Here is a 23935-nt window from a genome sequence, read left to right as displayed (position 1 = left end):
CAGTTTTCTGAAAACTTATTCTCAAATCAATACATGACACAAGATTCGTGATCACTCACCGTTGGATGTAAATTCAACGGTTCACTCATTTTTATACTCCTTTTAAGAAATTTTTTTTAACTGTTAGATTAACATCCAACGGTTGGTAACTACAATCTCTATGTGGTCCAAGGCTGTATATAAAGAACCTTTTCTTTTCTATGAAATGGTCCGCTGAACAGTTTTGAGATAACAAGTACTGTTGTTGAGCTGTAATTGTTTTTCAATTAAAATCTATTTTTCTTCATGTGTGGCTAGAATCACCAAAAATAATAATTCATACCTAATCCAACTCACTTACCTAATGTAACACAAAAAAAATTTGAATTGCCACTTCATCATGTCCCCTATTAATTTGTCTCCAGTGCTTTCTATGTGAAGCAAAGAAACCTCAGACAATGATGAAATTGTTCTCTGGTTCCATAATCATCATATATATGATATCTATGAAATCCAAAGCAAAATTCATTGTATTATTATTATTATTTTTTTAGACTTTTCTTATTAAGAGGGACGATAGCAAATTAAACTTACACACATTACATGAATATCAGGACTCGAACTCAGGACCTTTCCTGAAAGAATAATTACTCCAAATCATTACACTAGTGGGTCCTTTACAAATTCATTGTATTCTTAAGTGCTTCTTAATCATTCAGATTCAATTTTACTCTATTGATTTACACCTCACTTCTTCCCCACTAGTATTTTCCTTGAGAAGATATTTCCTAATTAAAAAAGTGGGTAAGTTGGGTTAGTGAGAGAGAAGGAGAGAGAGAGAACAACCCTTTATTTCCATTTAGGTGCAAATGATCATTTCACTAAAAAGACAAACTTTAATTCCAAAGAAAAAATGATCATGTACTACAGAGTATCATTAAAGGCCATCAAGTACACACCAATTTTACACAACCAAAACCTACCATTTTTGGATTTAAAAAAATAACCTACCATTTTACCCAAATTTCATTCCTTTGTTTCCTGGAGTCAGAGATAGTGTTTTAAAAACAGAGCATCCATTTGTTCTCAGAGAAAAAATAAAAACAGAGCATCCATTTTTGTTCATGGACACATATTCCCAATGCTTGACAGCCTAGAAATCACAAAAGAAATCACACAATGGTCCCTTTAGTAAATTCCCTAAACAATTAGGTCACAGCAATAATTGTATAGAACATTTCCATTGTTCACTTTTTTTTTCTTTTAAATTTAAAATATTAAAATATAAAATTTTGCTGTTTATAAGATTTCCATAGAAGAGAAGAAAAATAGGAAAGGAAAAAAAAACAGTGGATGGGTGTGAGCTGGTATGGGCGGGATTACCGGAGGTCAAAATCAACCCAACCCACTGAGACTCACAGACAGAACCGGCGTCGGACCTGGGTTCAAACCCATCACCGAGTCACGAGTCCAATCACCGAGTCAATGACTCAGCTGATTCAGCCACTACCACATTGACCAGCCCACATTCTAAAGACTTCGACTTTTCATCTCTTTCAGTGACAGCAGCCCCTTCAACACAGAAACCAAATAAAATAGAGAAGGTAAGAGAGAAAATCAAGGCTTGGTTTTCTCTCTCTGTGTTTTTTTTTGGTTTCTTGTTTGCAGCTGTTGATAGTCCACAGTTGCTCCTTGAGCTTTGACCAGCCACTTTCTGTCCCTCTCTCTTTCTCTCTCAAAATTTATTAATAATTAATTAATGGGTTTTTCATTTTCTAAATTTTACGTCTTTTCTCTCTTTTTTTCACCCTGATTTGTCAACTGAAGAAGCTGAAGATTTTGGGAGTAAAGAAAGGAAAGCAAAGAAAGTGGAGACAGATTTGTCTGCCTCTCTCTCCATCTCTCAACAGTTTCTAGTGGAGACTCAAAGCGTGTGAATTTGAGGTAAGTGTCTTCCATTTTGGCTTTTCTTTTAGAGAGAGAGAGAGAGAGAGAGAGAGAGAGAGAGAGAGAGAGTTGGGGGCTTTTAGAAAGAGAAATGCATTGTTATTGTGTACAGGGCATGTGTAATTCTGGGGAGTTCTATAGCAGTCAAACACATGTCATGTTTGAGATTGTGTGTGTGAGAGAGAGGTAAGATGGGCATGGTTGGATCTTTATGAGCCATGGTGGATCAGCGAAGCATAGTCTCTTGTGCCTTGTTTTTGGTGGTGGTGTTGCTGTTTGAGCCCACATTTGAGCAACAGAGCCAGCCATTGCCATTGGGTTCAACCACTGAGCGAGTGGCTCTGCTTGAGCTCAGATCGTCCTTAGGGTTGAGAAGCAGGGATTGGCCCATAAAAGCAGACCCTTGCATAATCTGGAGAGGGATTTATTGCCAGAATGGAAGAGTTGTTGGGATTAACATTTCTGGGTTTAGAAGGACTCGACTTGGCAGTCAAAACCCACAATTTTCAGTCGATGCTTTAGCCAATTTCACCCTTTTGCAGTCGTTTAATGCCTCCAATTTCTTGCTTCCGGGTTCCATTCCTGACTGGTTTGGCCAACAAGTTAGGTCCCTGCAAGTGCTTGATCTCACTTCTTGTTCTGTACTTGGTCCTATTCCATTGAGTCTCGGAAATTCATCAAATCTAACTGGTCTGTATTTGTCTCATAATAACCTTACTGGGACAATTCCTGCTAGTTTGAGCCAGTTGTCTCGCCTTTCCGTTTTTAATCTTTCGCGAAATCGGCTCACTGGATCCATTCCTACTTCATTTGGCAATCTTCGGAATCTTTCTGTGCTTGACATTTCTGGCAATTACTTATCCGGCTCCATTCCTCTGGGCATTGGGACCCTCATGAAGCTTCAGTATTTGAACCTTTCAAGTAACATGTTAACTGCTTCAATACCTGCTCAACTTGGGGACCTTGATAGCCTGGTTGACCTTGATCTCAGTGCCAATATATTGGTCGGGTCGGTACCTTCGGATTTGAGGGGGTTAAGGAACTTGCAGAGAATGATAGTTGCAGACAATTTGCTTAGTGGGACTTTGCCAGACAATCTGTTTCCGACTTCAACACAGTTGCAGGTCATAGTTCTGAGAAACAACGGTTTCACGGGGGGTCTTCCTAAAGTGCTGTGGTCAATGGCCGGATTGAGTCTTCTTGATGTGTCTGGCAATAATTTCACTGGTCTGCTTCCCAATTCTAGCTTGAATGCTAATGCCACTGCTGCAGTATTCAATATTTCTCAGAATTTGTTCTATGGAAGTCTTACGCCTTTACTTGGACGTTTCAGTGTTATTGATATTTCGGGAAACTATTTTCAAGGTGGTGTACCAGGCTATGTGGGCACTAGTGCATCTCTTGATCGCAACTGCCTTCGAAATGTGAAGAATCAAAAGACTTTGGCAGAATGTTCATCATTCTATAATGGTAGGGGTTTGACTTTTGATAATTTCGGACAGCCAAATTCTACACAACCTCCTCCTCCAGCAAAACCTCCTGGGAAGAGCAATAAAAAGGTGATCATATTAGCAGCAGTTTTGGGGGGAGTTGGTTTGATTGTGCTCTTAGTGTTGTTTTTGGTGGTACTACTCCTATGTTTACGCAAGAGGGGCACTACAACTGAAAGAGGGATTGGTGTAGGGCCAATTACTACAGGCAGCGGTCCACCACCGCCTGGAGGATCAATTAACTTTTCTAGTGTAGGAGATGCATTCACATATCAGCAGCTGCTCCAAGCCGCAGGTGACTTCAGCAATACAAACTTGATTAAAAATGGTCACTCAGGGGATCTCTTCAGAGGTGTCTTGGAAAATGGGATCCCTGTGGTCATCAAAAGGATTGATTTACGCTCAATGAAAAAGGAAGCATACATACAGGAATTGGAGTTCTTTAATAAGGTGTCACATACAAGATTTGTTCCCCTTTTGGGACACTGTTTAGAGAATGAGAATGAGAAGTTCCTTGTCTACAAATATATGCCAAATGGGGACTTATCAAGTTCCTTGTACAAGAAAACCAACACAGTGGATGATAGTTTACAGTCATTGGATTGGATAACAAGATTAAAGATTGCGTTAGGTGCAGCAGAGGGTCTCTCCTATCTGCATCATGAATGCAATCCCCCCCTCGTTCACAGGTACGTTAAAAGTTACTTCTTGTTAAGTTTCAATTCTTCCCCTTATGATATTTTTTTATTTATTCTCCATGCAATTAGGTTCTCATAATTTCCTTTATTTCTGACTTATAGTATCTCTTTAGTTCTTTGTTTTAGATGGATATGTAACATTGATTTTTAGATGGAGTTTATTTTCTGTAACATTTCCTCAAGAAGGGCACTAATTTAATGGCATCTTTAGGATTTCTAAGGGCTTTCTGTGCAACATTAGAAGTTAAAACCACTTAGGAACTCGCATCAACTACTTGTTCAACATTAGAAGTTAAAACCATTTAGGAACTCGCATAAACTACTTGTTCATTTCTGAGGCTCTATGACACCAAAGCTAAAGATACAATGGACTAATTATGGCTTTGTAAGAGGTTCTCTCATTCAAATTTTGCACTCTCAGTACATTGAACTGAGACGAACCATAGCATATATTATTCTATCGACAAAATTTCATTGTTCCTAGTCTCAGGAATAAAAAAATCAGAGATGGTCAAATATATTGGTCAAGATACTCCTGTGTTTATCAGTTACAAGAAACTATATAATGTGTTTGACAAATTTAAAGGGAAGATAATGTTTTTATCTTGTTTTATTTCGTTTATAAAAACAGCCAAGCATCAATTATGGTTGGAGCTTGTAAGAGGTGATTATAATATCCCTGAGGCATGAAGTCATATGCTTGAATGTGTCAAAAGCCATTTTGACTTTAGACTAAATCTTCAACATAATTCAGCATCAGATGGCTGTTGCAGTGGATTAGTTAATGGAGTTTGCATATTTAAAGTACAGAAGTGATGGGAAAGCTATAGATTTGTATCTCAAATGAATGTCACAAGCACAAGATAGGGAATCTATAAATTTGTTCAATAAGCTTCCTGGTAATGATTTATCTGTTTGAGGTTTTGAACTGAGGCCTGGCACTCTCTTGAAATTCAACTTGACCAACTTGAAAGCATGGTTGTTCTCAAAAGAATAAAATAAAATATAAATTTGGATGATTACTGTTTAGGTAGAAACAAATATGTAGCAAAATATTGGAACTGTTTCTATTTTCATATGTTAATTATATATGTAAATTCTTCAATGAGTGAAATTTTTTATGTGCTGCATCTTTGCACTTTGTCAACAGTCAATTTGTTTAGGTGAGAGCGAGCAACCCAGTTTTGTTAGTTTAGCATTCTTGTTAGTGCAATTGATGATCCCACAAGCCAGATTATAGAACTTATGCCTAGTGGTGCATGTAGTGACATAGCTTTCTTTTGGTCAATGAAGGGATGTTCAAGCAAGCAGTATACTTCTGGATGATAAATTTGAAGTGCGACTAGGGAGCCTGACTGATGTCTGTTCTCAAGAAGGAGATACTCATCAAAGCAGAATTACCAGGTTGCTGCGGTTGCCACAGTAAGTGTCCTGTTCATAATTGTATCTATTCACCTGTCTGTCTCCTCTTTCCAAACTGTGACTATTCCTGGAGGAACAATTTCTATTTGTTTTATATTTTATTGTCTATTTATTTTTGATATGTCTTGCTATTCGGTCAATTGTTGAGTTACTATGGTAACTCCTGACATGTTTAGTCTTTTTCGCAAAGACAGCATGTAATTTTTCTTTTATATCTGTTCCTTGCTGCTGTCCTAATTGCTTACTTCCATACGTTTTCCTTGCCTTTTATTTTTATTTTAAATCCAGTACTGCTTTAGTAATTGTTTCTTGCAATACATCTTCTACATTAAACAAGTTTCTTTAATTCTCATAATATCTGCCGTCCCAAAAACAAAAAAAAAATCTCATGATATCTGTATGTCCAATGAAAAACCCTTAGGTGTGACCACATGATGAGTTCTATCTTCCCCCACCCCACCCCCTACAAATTTTTAACTGACTCAGTGGTATTCCTTCTGCTATTTGCTTGTTAACACGACACATATGTTTTTTGTCTGCCATATCTTTTATAAGACATTTGTGTTAATTGGTATTAGCTATCTTTGCCGCCTAAACGAAGCTAAAGCCTGAAACAAGGTTATGTGATGTGGATCCTGTCAAACTAAGAAATAGTATCATACACCTAATTGTATTTGTTTACTTTCTTCATCTTTGCTGAATTACGTGTAGCCTTTGCATTAGGTTTATTATCATTTGTAAAGATTTAATAGATCTGCGTGTATACAGTTCTTATTAGTTTTCCTTTTACAATGCAGGTCATCTGAGCAAGGTGCTTCTGGTATGTACATATCTGGTTATAAAACTTCACATCATTTTAACCTCCTTTTACTTTTATGTCTTGCTGTCCTTTTATTGATTTCCTAGCACTGAAACAGACTTGGGCTCTTTGGGCCAACTATACATGTTAATTTCTTTTTCTTTTTTTCATAAAAGTTTTATTAGACATGTCCTTTAGGCTTTTGGATCTTGGAGGCATTAAAAAGTGACTGACATGTTTAATAACGCTCAAAGGCTCCATATGTTTTGACGGAATATAGTTCCACAAAATTTTCTGTTGTTTGTTTTAACTAAAATGAGAAAACTTAAAAAGAAATACAAGCATTTCTTTCATTTTTTTTTTCTTCAGGAAATGACAAGGGCCAAAAAGAAAAAAAGCCTTTTCCTATCCTTATATGAGTTGAATGCCATAACCAAAATACAAGCAAGCATCTTCTTCTTGCCTATTTAATTTCCAAATGACTAACTTATTATTTGGTAAAGCTTTAAGTGGTGTAGCTTATATTTTTAAATCTGGTGTAGTTTATGCTTTTGTTTCTATCACTAAGGCTTCAAGTTCGTCTTAGTCCATAGTGAATTATGATCCTTAGCTATTTTTTGTTATTTTCTTGCACTCGAATAACCCAATTCTTTATCTCTCTCAAATTACCAGGTTCATCGACAGCATTATGTGCCTATGATGTTTACTGTTTTGGGAAGGTATTACTTGAACTGGTAACAGGTAAGTTGGGCATCAGTGCTTCCAGTGATGCTGAAATGAAGGAATTATTAGATCAGACGTTACCATACATCAGTATATATGACAAGGAACTTGTGACAAAAATTGTGGATCCATCTCTGATTGTGGATGAGGACCTATTAGAGGAAGTGTGGGCCATGGCTGTTGTGGCCAGGTCCTGCCTAAATCCCAAGCCCTCAAGGCGCCCCCTAATGAGATATATTCTCAAGGCCTTGGAAAACCCTTTGAAGGTGGTGAGGGAAGATAGTTCTGGCTCTGCAAGGCTCAGAACAACGTCTTCCAGAGGGTCTTGGAATGCTGCTGTGTTTGGTAGTTGGCGCAGCTCGTCTGAGGTAGTGGTCATACCAGGAGCCTCCACTACCAAAGGGGAAGGAGGGAGTGGCTTAAAACGTTCAGGAACCACCGGTTCACAGGGAAGTGGCCCAAATGGTGGTGGTGAACTTTCATCCTCACGCAGACGGCATTCTAGGGATATATTCCCTGAACCATCTGGTGTACAAGATGTAGAGAGACCTGACCAGGACTAGCAGATTCATGTTGATTGTTCTTGATTCTTTGTTAATAATACAGCAGGCTAATTTGAGTGCCTGTTTGTTGGTGCTCCAGCAAGCTCTTCTTTGGTTTTTGGAGTTAGGTGGTGTTCCAAGCCAATTTTTGTACATGGGGGTGGTTCCATGGTCCACAGCTTCTCTTAAGGGATGCTGAAGTTGAAGTTGCATAAAATTGCTATATCTTTGGGATGTTGAATGTAGTTTGAGGATGAACCTGGACTCACAGAAAATTTGGTGAGAGAGAAGGATCAGGGGTGCCATCAGCGGATATGGTTCGTATTTGTTGAAAGCGCATGTTTATGGCGAAAACAAGCTACAAATTTTATGTGTAATTGATTTGTTCTGTTCCTGTTCAGTTTCTGGTCAATGTAAATTGTAATTGTCAAAGATTACTTCATTCAAAGCAGATTTCACATTTTGGTTCAGAAGGAAAACACAACACCAAAAAGGGAATTGGAACAGAAGAGAGCTTCTTTATATACAGAGACTTTCCGGTTCTTGATTGTTATCTCCAGAGTCTACATAGACTGACGCTGATCCCTGAAACGTTCAGCTTTCACCTGTCTGCCTTTTGACATTATGACTTTCCATTTCAGGATAAAAAAAGGGAGTTTTACTATAACACCCAAAATGGAGGCTGAAATTATAAAAAAACCCAACACTCAAAACACTTTATAAACTCACTCAAAACCCATCATTACACACATTCAAAACTCATTTATAAACACACCCAAAAAATATACAATTGTTGATTTTGAGGTTGATTTTGGGTGTGTTTCTATGTTTAAATAGTGTTTGAGTTTTTTTATAAATACATGTATAAGATTGAGTTTATTTATAAATTTGTAATAAAGAAAAGAAGAGAAGAAAACATATTACTTGGTTCATCTGTCAATATTTCTAAAATATTGGACTTGGTGTTGTCATGGACAATCCATAGTAACACCATAGCACAGTTGCATTTTTGGTCCAAAGCTACCTGTATTTTTGGCACAAGCGATGATCTAAATTACAGGAGAGGGAGGATTTTCGCACATTACCATAATGTCATTGGGTTTGAATATGAGACCACTAGTCTATAAGTAAGACCATTTTCCAAGGACTAGACCTTGGCCCAAAATTGTCTGTTAAAAGCAGTAATTTCATACTATTGACCAAAAAAAACACAGTAATTTCATACGATGTGATTTGAACTTAAAATTTATCATTTTTTACATTATCATAACATCACTTGAGATCGCATAAAAGAAAAAAACATCACTTGAGTTGGAAGCTCATGGATAAATACACGATGCGCAATAACTAACAAGCAATGCTAAGGAAGTCATACATGGGATGACAGTGTTAAAATTTCTAACTACCAAGCAATGCTAATAAATATCTATTTTATATCGTGACGCGTACACAAGTTATACTTTACAATCATACTTTAGTATCACATCATAATTAATCTGTTCGCGCAACTTATTAACTAATTTATTTACAATTTATTTTAAATTATTGATACAAGTGATAATGAGAAATAAGAAAAGAATGAAATGGACATGATAAATTCTCTTACAGTGCGTTTGGATAAGGGAAATAAATTTCGGATTTTGACAAAAATCAGAATTTCTAAATTGACATGAACCAATTCTCGTGTTTGGATAAAAAAACATAAAAATTTAGAAATTCCAAGTGGGAAAAACATGGAATTTGGAAATTATAAATCCAAACTTTAAATTCTATCTAAAAGTCGTCATTTCTAAAATTCCAAGAGATATTGAGTTTTAAAAAAATACAACTTTACAAATAAATGTTAAATTTTGTGTTTTAAATATGTCATCCAAACACGAAACTTTACAAATTCTAGAACATTAATTTCCGTCATTTATGAAATCCTTTGTACTTTTAAACTTCCTCATCCAATCCAAACTCACTGTTAATTACTTGAAATGCAAGTCACTTCAGTCAATCAAAGATGGATAATTTGAATGACTCTGGATTGAGTTGGGATTCACTTGTAGTGAGAGTTGAGGTGGATAATATCCCATAATCCAATTCCAAACATTGTGAAATGCTGTGGAGCAGCAAAACCACAGCAAACCTAAAAGAGCAACAATGGTGCTGTCTTCTCCCCTCACTCCACTCCCTTTCCAACATCACCATTACCACCCTCACATTCTCCTCCATCAAAACGCACACTCCATCACCAAATTCAACACCTTCTCTTGTCTCCACGGAACCCCACAACCCCATCACCATGACCCCCAAGACCTCTCTCTTCGGAACCACAACTCCAAGTCCACCGCCCTCCTCCTCCAGCGCCTCTCCCACCTCCCCAACCCTAACCCTAGCCACCTCCAGCAACACCCAGACCCTCACCCTTCCGGCCACAAAGCCAAGCTCTTGGAACGCTCTCTCCTCCGCAAGCGCACTCCTCAGTTCCCTGGCTCTATCTCCCTCGACTCTTCCTCTCTCACTTCTCTTGATGATGAAGACGATGAGCATCGGATGATAATGCGGGCCCTGGATATTCGCAGGAAGGTCACCGCAGAGATTTTCAAGGAGTTTATGAGGACCAAGGGCAAGTTTGGCATCACCTATGCCACCAATTTGGTCGAGACCTTGACCGAATTCCTTGACTACGTCATGGTCCAAGCCGCCGCCATGAAACTCTCGCCGGAGTTCTCCAGCTCCACCTATAATTTTCGCGCCAAGACTGTCATTGAAGAATCTGAAGTTGTGCCCTGTATCAGGTAATCAAACACTTCTCTCTCTCTCTGGTATTTTTCTTTGGGGTTTTTAATTTCCAATTTATGTGTTTTTTTTGTAGCAATTACATGAGCTATTAGTTAGTAGTGTGCTTAAAATGAAAAGTAGGGAATTAAAGGGATTTGTTTGTCCACAACTGGGTTTAATTGAGTGTCATTGTATAGGTGGTTGAAGCACAATTCACTCTCATATCCCCAAATTGGGAAGCTCATTTGCTTGTCAAAGGGAGACATCGGCTCAATTAGACGACTTGCTCTGTGGTTGAAGTCAATTCATGTTAAGGGGAGATTTATTGGGGTGGCACTTGTGAAGGCGGGAGATCATTTTTTGGAGCGCAGCAATGAAGAATTGGATGAGATTGTTGAGTATTTAGAGAGTAATGGAGTTAGGAGGGATTGGATGGGCTGTGTCATGAGCCGATGTCCGCAGCTCTTGTCCTACAGTTTAGACGAAGTGAAAACTCGTGCCGGGTTTTACTTGGATATGGGTATCAATGACAAGGATTTTGGTACCATGGTCTTTGATTATCCCCGGGTACTTGGCTACTATACTCTGGATGAGATGAACCAAAAGGTAGCTGAGTCGTTCTGCAGATTATTGATTGATTGAAATCATATATATTAGGGTTTAATTCAGGAGAATGTGGAGTTTAATACTTACTGATTTGGGTGTATTAACATATATATAGAATTTATTGATTTTCATAAATTTTTTTTAAAGAAACTTACTGATTTGCGTATACATGTAGTGAGATGCTGCTCTTGTTTATCCAGGTTGACTATTTGAAGGAATTTGGTCTTAGTGCCGAGGATGTTGGAAAATTGCTAGCATTTAGGCCACAGCTGATGGGTTGTAGCATTGAGGAAAGATGGAAGCCTCTAGTTAAGTATTTGTATTACCATGGCATAACTCGGGATGGTATGAGGAGAATGCTTGTCATAAAACCGATGGTTTTCTGTGTTGATTTGGAGAAAACCATTGTGCCAAAGGTATGCCATACTTCATGCCTTAAACTTTGGTTCAGATGCCTACATATCATGATACCAACCTGAACAATCTAATCTATCTGAATTCTTCTTTCCATTTGGTTACCTTCCATCTCATCCTGTTTTAGGTATCCTTGTTCTCTCAACTACTGTTTAGTTCTCATAATTATTCATGTATTATGTGCATAATAGGTTTATGCTAAATAGACAAACTACATGTTTGATGATTTCGGCACTTATTTTCCATCATGCAGGTAAAGTTTTTTCAGGACATAGGCATTCACGATGATGCGATAGGCAAAATGCTTGTAAAGTTTCCTCCATTGCTAACATACAGCCTCTACAAGAAAATCCGGCCAGTGGTTTGTTTTTTTCTTTTCAAATTCTGTTATTGTTTCCTATCATTCCCTAAGGTTATACGGTTATTTGTATGAACAGATCCCACCCACCCAGCCCACCTTTCTGAAACACACACCATCCGTGCACATGCATCCACACAATTATGTATATCTTTCTGTACCACAAAATCTATGTAGCAATAAATTTCTAGAAGTTAAACATGGAAATACGTCCTTTTTCATATTGTAGTAAGCTGACTAAAGTGAGGTGGAGTTTTAGGTTCAATTCTGTTTGGTGCATGGGTTAATTTTAGTTTCGAAGCCCTAAAAATAAATAGATTAGAATATCAGGTCATTTGATTGAATGAATGAAAATAACATTTTGAGTTTAATATGTAGGCATAGTAAATTATTTTTAGTAACAGACTAAATGAAATCTGATAACTTATTTGATTTTGTATTAGTTTGGCTTGTATGTAACTGGTAATTGTTTAATTGCTTCATTGATTGAGGTGTACTTGAGAAAAGCCCAAAAATTGTTGCAGATAGTACTCATGAAATAGTTAGAAGTTAGTATCATTAAAACAGATAGCTGTACCGAGGACTTTTGCATTTATGTAGGTCCTGCATGATAAAAATTTAATATCCAGGTTCAGTTTTTAATCAAAAGGAGTAACCTTTAGCATTCCCCTTTGGTAACATGTTACTCGAATATCATACAGGTCATATTCTTGATGACCAAAGCTGGAGTTAGTGAGAGGGATATTGGAAAGGTAATAGCTTTGGGACCAGAGCTCTTGGGATGCAGCATTGTGAATAAGCTTGAGGTTAATGTGAAATATTTTCTATCCCTTGGCATTCATCTTAGAGTTTTGGGTGAGATGATTGCTGATTTTCCCATGCTGCTCCGGTACAATATAGATGTTCTCCGTCCAAAGTACCGTTACTTGAGGAGAACTATGGTCCGCCCTTTGCAAGATCTCATTGAGTTTCCAAGGTGAAAGCATCACGACAGAAATTCAAGCATTGGGAATTCAAATTCAACCTTACCTTGTCAATTTGTGCTTATTCATTTGTGTAATAATTTATCTTCTTTCTTCTCTACTATTGGATTTGACCATGATGAAATCATGTCCAGGTTTTTCAGCTACTCTCTTGAGGGCAGAATTATTCCAAGGCACAAGGTTCTGATAGAGAATTGCGTTAATTTAAAACTATGCTACATGCTGGCTAGCACAGATGAAGAGTTTGACGAGAGGGTCAAGGCTATAGTGGAAAGGCACAAAAGATTTGAATCTGGTGTCACGTGTGAGGATGTTTCTAATTCCCAAACAGGTGATGACGATGTATTTCCTGTGAAGGGAGCTATGCTTGATGGAAGTGAGAGTGAGGTAGAATTAACTATGTTTGATGAGGGTGAAAGTGAGGCAGAATCAACTATGCTTGATGACAGTGATAGTGAGGCAGAATTATAATTACTCTGCTTGTCGCAGTAGGTGTACCACACACTAAGATGAACAATGCTCCGACTTACCAGTCACAATCACTTGACTTAAAAAACTGAACTTAAGTTATAGTCAAGCTGTCAAAAGAGGAAGAGATTTGTTGCTTAGGAAATCCATGACTGCCGTCTCCAATGTTCCAGACAGTGAAGAGTATGAACCATGAAGAGAGATGATGCCCTTAGGTATGAAGCCTATGCTTGATGTTCTCTTTATGATATATATTTTTCTTTTACAAGTGCTTTATATGTTATTGAACTCTGCTCATCCGTTGTCAAAAATGATGTTACAGTTGGTCATTTAGTTCATAGACGTATGGCGTTAGTGAATCCGCTGCATGATGTAGAAGAAAGCAGTAGAAACAATGAACCACCTTTCCCTCCACTATTCTGTTGCCCGAGAAGTGCAGGGCGTTTGCTTTCGGCGGCCATTGCTGTTGGGTGTTGGCAAGTTTGCTTCTCATGCAGTACTTGGCGAAGTTACTGTTGTATAGCTCAAGAAATCTGTTTTAATTTATAGTATTCTCTTAGACTTGTCCAAAGCCAGAAATGTAGGTAGTAGAGTAGCTAGTTAGAATTCATAGATTCTCTACGCTTGTAAAGGTATACATTGTATATACTGGGGCCTTTCTTGCCCCCTTTTTATTTATTTATTATTAATACATTTGGTATACTTCAATTTAAATCGCTGGTTAAAGCATGCACATGTAAAGGATTCGAGCTTGAGGCTGGCAAAGGCTGTGAAATTACGAAATTAGATGACAATCGGTCACTACTTTGCTGCTGGAGAAATTCTAGTATAAATCTCTCTAGAAAAACTGGTTCCACGCTAGGCATGCAAGAGATTCAATGTGAAAAATGAATTGTATGCAAGATTTTTTTTTTCATTAACCTTCAGCAATGGTAAAGATTCGTTGAACCCAAGTTTTGAGCCAGGCAATTGCAGCATGAAGTACGGTGAGAAAAACTTCTAAATGGGGAAACCAGTAAAAACTTCTGAAGGCAATTACAACAAAACTGAAACCAGTAAAAAGGCCAAACTAGAAACAAAAGGACCTTAGTGCTATAAAGCCATAATCCAGGTAAAAGTGAGATGAACATTCCTTTGCCTAAGATCCGGGTTTCTGATTTACAGAAACCTGTTGACTTTTGGCATAACAAAGCTTTTGTTATTGTAATCACCAACCTGGGAAAAGGTTTGAACTTAAAAAGATCTAAAACAAACTTACAAGGACGTATGACATTGTCTACAACTAAGTGGTTGCAACATCTGCATAGACAGGGTGAAGCATGTGACCTTCCTTGGGCACGACATGCACCCACTTGCGTCCACTGAGCTTGTGGTGTTCGAATTTTACACAGCCTTCTTTCAGAGCAAAAAGGGTGTGATCCTTCCCTAAGCCAACATAATTTCCAGGATGAAATCGGGTGCCCCTCTGGCGAACAATGATGTTTCCAGGTATCACTCTCTGCAGCATAAACAGAATAACCTCAGTCATCTCAACGAAAGAATTCAACAAGCATTGATGAATCCTCCACCTTTTTTTTTCTTTAAGTACGCATCAGCCTCTCACCTCTCCACCAAATTTCTTCACTCCAAGAAACTTAGGATTTGAGTCTCGGCCATTCTTTGTGGATCCAGCAGATTTTTTAGTAGCCCAGCGCCTAAATGTCAAACTCAATCCTTCTGCCGTGACATCTAAAATTAGCACATTCAGTAAAACATCAGAACTTAAAGCAGCAACACAACACACTCATGTTACAGTTAAAATAGCACAACCCATTCGCTGATATGAAACTCGTACCAGAAGCTCTGCTGTACACAGGAGTATTCGAAACCAGGTGCTTGACACCCAATCTACTGCATATTGATGCTGCAAGATTCATTGTGTTGTTTTCTATATGATGAGAAAAACCTAAAAGAAAATCACCACATCAAACTCATGCTTTGAAAACCAAATTAGTTCAGTTCACCAGTGAGAACCCTCAACTAAAATCTATTTATGCATAAATTGCACATGGAGATATAGGATGGGTTAAATTAAATTTCTAAAATGAAATTCAAAGTTACAGAAAGTGCCATTTTTCAAATTGAAAATGAAAAAAATAAAACAACGCAGATCAAACTAAACAAAAAGTTAATGCTTTCCCAGCATGAAAAGAATCGAATCCAATTGTTTCACCTCCAACAAAAATTTAAAGAGCCCAACAGACAACCAATGAAAACCAGTCAAAGATGGAGATACATTTTATCTAATTACCATTTTTAACATCATTCAGAGATCATGGATTCGAAAGGGGAAAATCAAAGTTACAGAGAATGTCACAGACAAACAATGCCCAGAAACCAAAACACAGTATAATTGCAAAAACTTAATCAAAGAATAAGACTTTATATTATTATGTGAGAAGCGAAACCTGGTTGTTGGAGTGCCGAGCTAGGCTTCGTCGTGAGCGAGCTTAGATGCGACGATGAGTAAGGAAACGTAGACAGAGAGAGAGAGAGAGAGAGCTGAAAACAAATGGGGTAGGGTTTGGGTTAGTTTGGGGACTATGGCCTATCGGGCGGGCCTGGATTGGGTCCATTTAACTTTCATATTTTTCTTGTTTTTATTTATGATTTTTCAAAATTTAAAGCATTACTTCAAATATTTTCTTGATTTAATCCACATGACATGTCACATCAGCAAACTAACAGAATTTTTGCCACATCAGCAAACTAACATAATTTTTGACAAAATCAAACGGCAAAGACCAACCTATGATCAAAGCTAATAGTTTCGTGAACTTCAAGAACGTTTTGTGATGAAAATCTTTTTCTTTCGTCAATTACATTTATTTATTTTTTTAAAATTCGGGTTTTATTTCAAAACGTCCATGATGTTTACAAAATTATTAGCTAGTCATTTGTTTTTGTCATGGATCATTCTTCACATGAAACCCTTATAATGTATTTGTATTTTTTGTGTGGTTTAATGTTTGTTGAACAAATACAAATCATTACAATGGAGTTCGAAATTTCAATAAGGGATTCAATACAGTAATATCAATCTTCGTCTCACCAGTGAGTCATTAAATCACCGCAAAAGGTAAACCTGATCTAGCTGTTATCATTTGATTTATCAAACAAGTTTCCCTGCCATACTTTCTAATGAAGAAATGCGTACATTTTGTATTCGAAATGAGCAAAATGCAGTAAAACAAAATTTTTGCAACGGTAGCAGAAATTTCCAAATATTCTATAATCCAAGGCGGCATATTGGGTTTCTCTTGATGAGACCAAGATCGACCTACAAAATAAGAGAACCAGGTGAAATCCAATTCTGATGAATGGAAAACTAACGACTAAGCTTGAAGATAGGATGTAAAGTGTTACCTTGTGTCCGAAAAGATCTCGGATGTTGTCAATCCCGTAGAGTATCATGGTAGGTCTGGTTCCAATTAAAGTTCACAGAGAATAAACATCAACATCATGTGGAGTATTTTTCTATCAAGAATCCCTAAAAAATGGTAGTGATGAACAGTAATGATAATTAATTTGTTCTTACCTTTCGAGGGAGAGGCCCCATGCAATAACACGAACATCTTCTGGGAGTCCCATAGGAAGCAACATTTCCGGTCTAAACATGCCAGAATTTCCAACCTCTACCCATTTCCCAAAGCCTTCATGATAACTGATTGAGAAAAAAAGGAAAAATTTATCAAATTTTCAACTACCAAACATGAAACAACCTTTTCCACCTTATTGAGCATTAATTATCACCTGAAAATCTCCATGCTAGGCTCAGTATATGGATTATAAGCAGGCTTGAATCGCAACTTCGACATGCCTAAAAATAGAAAAAAAAAAAAAAAAAGTTTCCTATTATAGTAATACCCAATCTCCAACATCAAAGCACAAAAACCAAGTCAGTAGCAATGCCAGCTAGTGTCTTACCCAGACGTGCGAAGAATTCATGGAGTACTCCTAACAAGTCACCAAGAGTAAGCCCTCGATCACATACCAAACCTAAAACCAGGAACCAGATTGTTCATTTTAATTTAAATCTCTAAGAGTAATTCAGTTCATAGTTTTATAGCAGAACACAAGATGAACAGAGTTATGGACCTAGTGAATGTACGCAGATATCTAGCTCGGGTATATATAAACAAACCGAATAATACCTTCTATCTGGTGGAACTCTGCAAGATGAGTTCGATCTACTGCTTCATTTCTGAATACACGATCTATAGAGTAGTACTTTTTCGGGGCAAATGGTTTCTGTGAATGCCAAGAAAGAAAAACAATTATGACTTTGGGACCGCATTAGTGGGATTGTGTGTCTACTTATGCAGGTGCATGCAAAACGAATTCGTAAAGACATTAAAGAACCTACAACTACCATAGGTAGCTAGAAACTATGTCAAATAATACTACAAATAATAAGAAACACCTGTTGGGGAAAATATGAAGAAATTTATAACTACACTTTACAAGTTGTATGCAAGCTTACTAGACAAAATTCCAACTTTCAAATGTTTAGAAATAACACTACGTAGCATGCAAAAATGTGATACTAAGTCAAGATTGAATACTTTTTGGTTTACATTAACAAACTCATTGTGCAAGCAAAATTCCATCACAAAAAGGGCATTGTCAGGAGAGTAAATTTTGCACCAAGGTAGCATCAATTGAATAAAAATGTTAGAATTTGAAGCTAACATAGAAGAGTTCCTCTTTGGTTTAGTAAATAAAACTGCAATAGTGAGTGATCAATTGAAAGCCATGAAGAGATTCATAAAATAAACACACCTGTGCTAGTAAGTACAGCATCCTGGAGGAAACGGCAGTTGTGTGAGTTCGCAAAAGATTTTTGTCTGCTTCCTCTCTTTTCCAATCATATCCATATCTGCCAAAAAGAGAAAAGATAACAGTCATTATCTCAAATCTTGTGGGGTTAAAACATTAAAGGAAGTTCAAGTGTCATACCCTCGGGATTGATAACCACCAGATTCATGAATCTGCTTCACCCGCTGAACATAATCTTCAGGCAGTTCCTTGGTAGTTGAAGGAGCTACAAAAAAAAAAAAAAAAACATAAGACAACTATTAGTTGGGAGCTAGATACAGAAATGCTCACGATAAAAGCAACAACGTTAAAAAGACCTTGTAGAAAAAACGTATCATGAGAATCACGGGCAGGGTGTTGTTGCGGCTGGAAAAGCGCATCAAAGTTCCAAAAGCTGCAAGTAAAGCAAACATAAACATTTTTTTAGTATCTCACCATTAGCTACCACATACATAATGAGCTGCACGCACTGAAATCACATGGAAGAAAATGCAACATGAGAGATTTATTTTTTAATTTTTTACTATAAACATGAGACAATTTAAAAAAGAAATATTTTTTACAGATATAAAGAAGAGAGGCAAAATTCACGTGTCTAGTATAACATATTCAGTTGAATATTTACTTTATGGGAGGTTTTTGAAACCAATTGTTTGAGAGAACCCGGAAATATCAATAAAATAATTTATATTCACTCCGTGAGCTGTCCAGTTATAACAGAAATATCAGTGAGCAACGCAAAATAACCTGTGAATAATCATGTTGTTTTTTCCTTTCTTTCTGGGCCAGAAATTATATTGAATTTGTTGACTAAAGAATCTTGGCATCTTGTTCTTTGGAAACAGATCCCTAGCTTGTGAATCAAATTATATTTTTCGTTGGAATTTATCCCCATTTATAAATTTACAAATTTATAAATAAAAAAGAAGTCGAATTTATCCCCATTTATAAGTGAAATTTATAAATTTGCATCTATATTCCACAATTTCCAGTAGATGTTTTAGCAATATGGTATGGCTACAAATCCTCAATGTAGTATAAGCTATGATTTCCATTATTATAAATAAGACAAGTTGGCTAAAAGTGAGACGAGATAGGCTACCTGCTCTCAACATAATTGTTTGTAGGCATCTCCTCAAACCTGCAGTTAGTACAGAAAAACAAGACATAAATGCCAGATATATATAGAGTAAGGATCTAGGATTTTGTCAGAAATCATGCCAACGTGGAACTAGGTCGTATAGAGGGAGATGTATATGTAGATAGAACCCATAAATCAGTAAATATTAGACAAGAAACAGGTCTTACCCCATCTGTCTGAAAATATCCTTCAATTGCTGTCGTACCTGAAAATTGGGAGATTCAATTAGCAATGCTATATGCAAACAGGTAATTTTATACAAAACTTGCAAACAAAAAGTCTACCATACTGACACCAGCTCAAATTGAGCACCTGCAGACTTTGGTGGGATTATCTGAAAGTCTGCTAAAACAAAAGAATCACCTTGTATTTCTCTTTCAACTCTATTTGCCTCTGAGGACTTATACAGTATTCTGGTCTTATGGTACTCAAAGCAAAGCCACTTCTATTAAAAAGATACAATGGAAATTATGTCCTTGCCTTGAGCAGTGGATGTAGATGACCACCTTCAGTAGGCAGACCTTTGGCGGTGAAGTTATACTCTTTGAACTCTATTTCCTTCCAATCACCCCTATATTACAGAAACAATCATTTAAAGCTATCAGCAAGATAACTGCATGTGAGAGCACTCATTCATGGGTGTGCATTCACATAATGCAAAAACAAAGAAAAAATAAACAAAAAGAGAACAGTATTCATGTATAGTCAGTATAGTAGCCAGAAATGCTTAAAAGGGAGTGTACAAAAGTTAATAGATGCTAATTGTGGGGCTATGTATACCAATACCTTACATATTGGAATGATATAACAATCGGGGCAAGATACATGAGGTTTAAACTGTAAGTTTACAATTTTTTCTTGGGTTAACTTAAAAGAAGAAGAGTCTATCTGTTCTATTTTCAATTTTTAAGGACCCAATTAAACAAAATGGATAGAAATCAAAACATAGTTCTGTCTGTACGCGTACGTTGCAAGATATAAATGCACCCTTCCTAATTACTATTGTTTTTATATTACAATTTAATTGATGCCTATAATTGATATAATAATGCACATAACATATATTTTTTAAATAGATATCCCATTGTATCACATCCCAGTTTTCAAGAATTTCCATATTACTGTAAGAGTATTGTACCATATCGTATCCCTATCCTCTTATTGCCCATCCAGTTTTGGTGATTCCGAGTTCTATGCTTCAGAGAACTTTAGCACTAAACCCATCCGGTAATTGTTGTCATAAATTCTACTGATCATGATCTACATTCATAATAATCACGTCCTTACCTCTGCAGATTCTCTCGAGTCAAATCCGTAGCAACTTTCTTTCTTTTTGGAGCATAATTGGGGCCCTTTTTCACTGAGTAGCCCTTCCACGTTCTATAGTGCAAGAAAACAGAAAAAGACAATAACACTATGAACAGAGTATGAAACCTTTGCAGGTGAAACAACCAGAATCAAACTTCTATGGTACAAAATATATGGCCATATCCAAAGAAATTTCATTGATAACCCCTGGCACCAAAAGAAAAACAAGGGAACTGTATAAGCAAAGAAAATAAAAAGCATCTGATTCTTACTGTGGAACAATAAGCTTTCTTGCTTTGAGAGTCTTAATGTCATCTTGGTTGATGGCCTGCAATCACAAATAAGGAAAAGAAAATCCAAATGAGTTGCCAATAAAGTTATAATAGAGGGTAAAAACAACGAGGGAGAGATGATCTACTGAATGGTGGAAAATGTGCACCCGATAGGGAACATGGTACTGAATTAAAAAATTTTAAAAACCCCCATCTCATTTCATTTCATGTACGATAAAGTTATAAACATAATGCACCCAGCTCATCAAAGTATAAACAGGCCCAACAACCATGTGAATGATTCACAAGACAGCCTTGGGTTTTGATCAGGCTCCAGCCCACCACAAAAGATACAAACACACCCATCCCCCCACCTCCAATAATGTTACTATGGTATACAAATCACTGAAGCTTAGAGCTAGCATATACTCGCACAGTGTACATAAGTGCATGTGCATGATTGCATATCATTGAAATCCAATGTGAGATTATCAATGTTGAAAAATATTATGCACCTGCCCTTCTTGTATCTGTAAAAGCAAATCCTTGACTTTGTCATCCACATGTTGGATCTGCAGAACATACAACGAGAAAATTATAATGAAGTATTCAAGTCATAGACATCATACATGCACAACTGAGGCAAAACATGGCTATACTAGCATCATCAGACATTTGTGGATTCCACATACATCCAGAATCACTTCAAACAAAAAGACACACAAACAGAACGAAGCTGATTTATAAACAATGTATACAAAAATATAAAATGTATCAAATGAATGTTTAAAGCACCAATGAACCGCATATCTTGACCAAAAAAAAAACTGCAAATAAAACAAACAATAATATCAGAGTCCATTAGACACAAAAATAAAAGAATAAATCTTGAAAACAGTCAAACGACGAGAAACATATAATAATTATCAATGAAGGGGAGAAAGAAAACACACTAAAATACAATCACAGATTCTACAAAAATTATATTTTAGTGTATCAGAGATAAAATAAATAATTTCCTAATAACAAGTCTTTGGCTGGATTCTCATTGGAGAACATGAAGGACTCCTGACACAACAAGTATCCATGGCTCCATTAACCATGACGCCAAAATAAATTGACAAAAGGGCCTGCTTCTTTGGATAAACTGGAACAAAATACTGGATTAGGATCAATTCCAGGAAGATCATAGCCCCTACGTAACATATCTAAAACATTCCTAACAGATATTATTACATATATAGATTTCGTTAGTGAGGTGTTACCTTTCTGGTGACAAGTTGTTTTCCCATCTCCACCCATTTATTCTTTGCAGCCTGGGCGCAACCTATTTTGAAAACTGATGGATCCAGCTTTTTCTGAATAAAACATCAGTTTCAAAACACATGTAGCATCGAAGATTAATAACTCGTGATCAGAGAGAAACTACAAGCACAGAACACAATTGAATAGAACCAATGAATTAAGCATCGTATCAGATGTTCTAAATTAAAGACGAGAGCCATAAATAATCACCTGCAATTCTTCTTTTGGAATACCCTCTGGTGGTATGGCCAGGAACAGTTGCACTTCAGGTGATCCAGTAGCAGTATATGCATTTCCTTCATCAGTAAGCACCCACGTCTCCCTTTTAATGTCCTGCAGATCAACGAGTATCAAAGGGTATTCAACAGCAAGAACCCTCATGAAGCCCACTATTTTACATTTAGTGTAATTTCAATTAAGTAAAACAAAAAATGAACTTAACCCAACAAGAAACCAGAACTAACAACCAAAAGGAAATTCCTTTCACAGACAAATGTGAACTATCCATAAAAAAAATTTGTTAATTTGTAGCTCGAATTTACAAGTACATGCAACCCAAGAAGATTCAATGATAAACTCTTCATTAGTTTGAGTTAAGAAAACTTTCTAGTAACCAAAAACAACAGAGTTGAGCATAAACACTTGAAACAAATCCCAATTGTTGCTCCTCTCCAAATAATGACGAAGAAAGAAAAATCAGGGGCAAGTAAGTTTGAGCACCTGTGCGTCAACATATTTGAAACCATGGAGACTCTTGATAACGTTGACAATCTCGTTGTGATCGATTCTGCGTTCAGCTGCAAACTGGCCTGAGTCTGAAATATGATCGTTTTTCTCCAGGTATCCTAGAATTGCGTCCTCTGCCATTGCTCCCTCCTCGCTCTATCTGACATGAGCAGAACCATGATTATTATAATATGGAGCAATATACTGATATTTGCCATTTGATTTTGGGGTCTGAAGAAAATTAAGAAACCAGCAGCCTTAAGCTCAGTTGTTGAAATATTGCTAGTAGTCTCCTAGTAAATTATAGTATGTGATTTTACATTTATACAGAGACTAATTTCATGTCAAGTCATAATTCTCTAATTCATTTACATGAACTCTAAAGAAAATTTTCAATCCCGAATATAATGCTGCAAGTGCGGTTAGTGACTCTGGCAAATTTTTTATTTTATTTTTTGCAAGTTTGATTTTTGGACATAAAACTTGTACAATGAAAGAACTAGGAAAGGAAAAGGCTAATTAACATGAAAAGAATCTACAAAATGAAGAGGGAATTGCTGAATTAACCCTAACAACTTGAATCAGGCTCCGAACCTAATGAATATGCAGAAAAAAAAAACCAAAAACAAAAACGAGTTCTAACCTAATGGGTTTATGAGATTAACAACGAAAGAAAACTAATGAACCAACTGAAATAAAACTACAAATTCACTTACCTACCAAATGCTGATAACTACAAGACCCCAAGGGTTGACTGTCGAAGCAGAAGGGTGGAAGAACAAGAAGAAAACTGATTCAGTTTTATCGAAGAAGAGCCGAAGAAGAAGCAAGGGGAGGGAGGGGCTGTTGACACATAGGTCTACTAGTCTGAAACTGAGGCTGGGCTTCGGTGATGTTGGGTTTGGTTTTAAAATGGGCATGCACACCCAACAAATCACTCACCATATCATACCTCCTAAACGTACGAGTGAACGCTATTTTGACCCTCTTGTTAGTGAAAAAAAAAAAAAAACTTATCAGAACAATAATTTACCATGACCTAATGTTATAAAACAAACATATTGTATATAGTATAATTATAATATCAGTTCTTCTCTCATTCGGACGTCCTAATGTTATTACAGTACGAAT

At 36.8% G+C, this 23935-nt stretch overlaps 4 protein-coding genes across 7 annotated transcripts; 2 read left to right on the top strand and 2 right to left on the bottom strand.

The window, feature by feature from the left end:
* The first annotated feature begins 1306 nt into the window (after positions 1-1306).
* LOC103335655 (Leucine-rich repeat protein kinase family protein) lies at positions 1307-8153 on the top strand. Its single transcript, XM_089054713.1, has 5 exons — positions 1307-1583; positions 1807-4105; positions 5408-5536; positions 6334-6356; positions 7008-8153. The coding sequence occupies exons 2-5, from the start codon at positions 2145-2147 to the stop codon at positions 7619-7621; spliced, it is 2727 nt and encodes a 908-aa protein (XP_088910839.1). The 5' UTR covers positions 1307-1583; positions 1807-2144; the 3' UTR covers positions 7622-8153.
* Positions 8154-9655: 1502 nt separating this feature from the next.
* EMB2219 (Mitochondrial transcription termination factor family protein) lies at positions 9656-13909 on the top strand. Its single transcript, XM_008238674.3, has 7 exons — positions 9656-10383; positions 10564-10972; positions 11173-11388; positions 11640-11747; positions 12446-12720; positions 12862-13410; positions 13518-13909. Exons 1-6 carry the CDS (start codon positions 9746-9748, stop codon positions 13196-13198), a joined length of 1983 nt encoding a protein of 660 aa, XP_008236896.2. The 5' UTR covers positions 9656-9745; the 3' UTR covers positions 13199-13410; positions 13518-13909.
* Positions 13910-14265: 356 nt separating this feature from the next.
* On the bottom strand, positions 14266-15799 carry LOC107881407 (uncharacterized). Its single transcript, XM_016795122.2, has 4 exons — positions 15643-15799; positions 15030-15140; positions 14799-14923; positions 14266-14693 (listed from the first exon to the last, which is right to left on the bottom strand). The coding sequence occupies exons 2-4, from the start codon at positions 15109-15111 to the stop codon at positions 14478-14480; spliced, it is 423 nt and encodes a 140-aa protein (XP_016650608.1). The 5' UTR covers positions 15112-15140; positions 15643-15799; the 3' UTR covers positions 14266-14477.
* A 422-nt stretch (positions 15800-16221) lies between these two features.
* LOC103335652 (phenylalanyl-tRNA synthetase, putative / phenylalanine-tRNA ligase) lies at positions 16222-23727 on the bottom strand. 4 transcript variants are annotated; one of them, XM_016795058.2, is made up of 19 exons: positions 23521-23727; positions 22799-22960; positions 22289-22411; positions 22039-22131; positions 21289-21345; positions 20774-20829; positions 20481-20573; positions 19674-19764; positions 19361-19398; positions 19155-19193; positions 18370-18446; positions 18194-18278; positions 18017-18113; positions 17389-17485; positions 17162-17233; positions 16988-17054; positions 16773-16898; positions 16601-16655; positions 16222-16514 (listed from the first exon to the last, which is right to left on the bottom strand). In XM_016795058.2, the coding sequence occupies exons 2-19, from the start codon at positions 22943-22945 to the stop codon at positions 16464-16466; spliced, it is 1464 nt and encodes a 487-aa protein (XP_016650544.1). In that variant the 5' UTR covers positions 22946-22960; positions 23521-23727; the 3' UTR covers positions 16222-16463. The 4 variants fall into 4 exon arrangements, with proteins under 4 accessions (XP_016650544.1, XP_008236893.1, XP_008236894.1 ...); XM_008238671.2 differs by having other exon boundaries at positions 22799-22964; positions 23525-23727; XM_008238672.3 differs by having other exon boundaries at positions 23525-23703.
* Between the last annotated feature and the right edge of the window lie 208 nt (positions 23728-23935).

The sequence above is a fragment of the Prunus mume genome, linkage group LG6 (assembly GCF_029339155.1).
Source record: "Prunus mume cultivar Tortuosa linkage group LG6, ASM2933915v1, whole genome shotgun sequence".
Taxonomy (NCBI): Eukaryota; Viridiplantae; Streptophyta; class Magnoliopsida; order Rosales; family Rosaceae; genus Prunus; species Prunus mume.
This window is presented reverse-complemented; position numbering and strand designations above follow the sequence as displayed.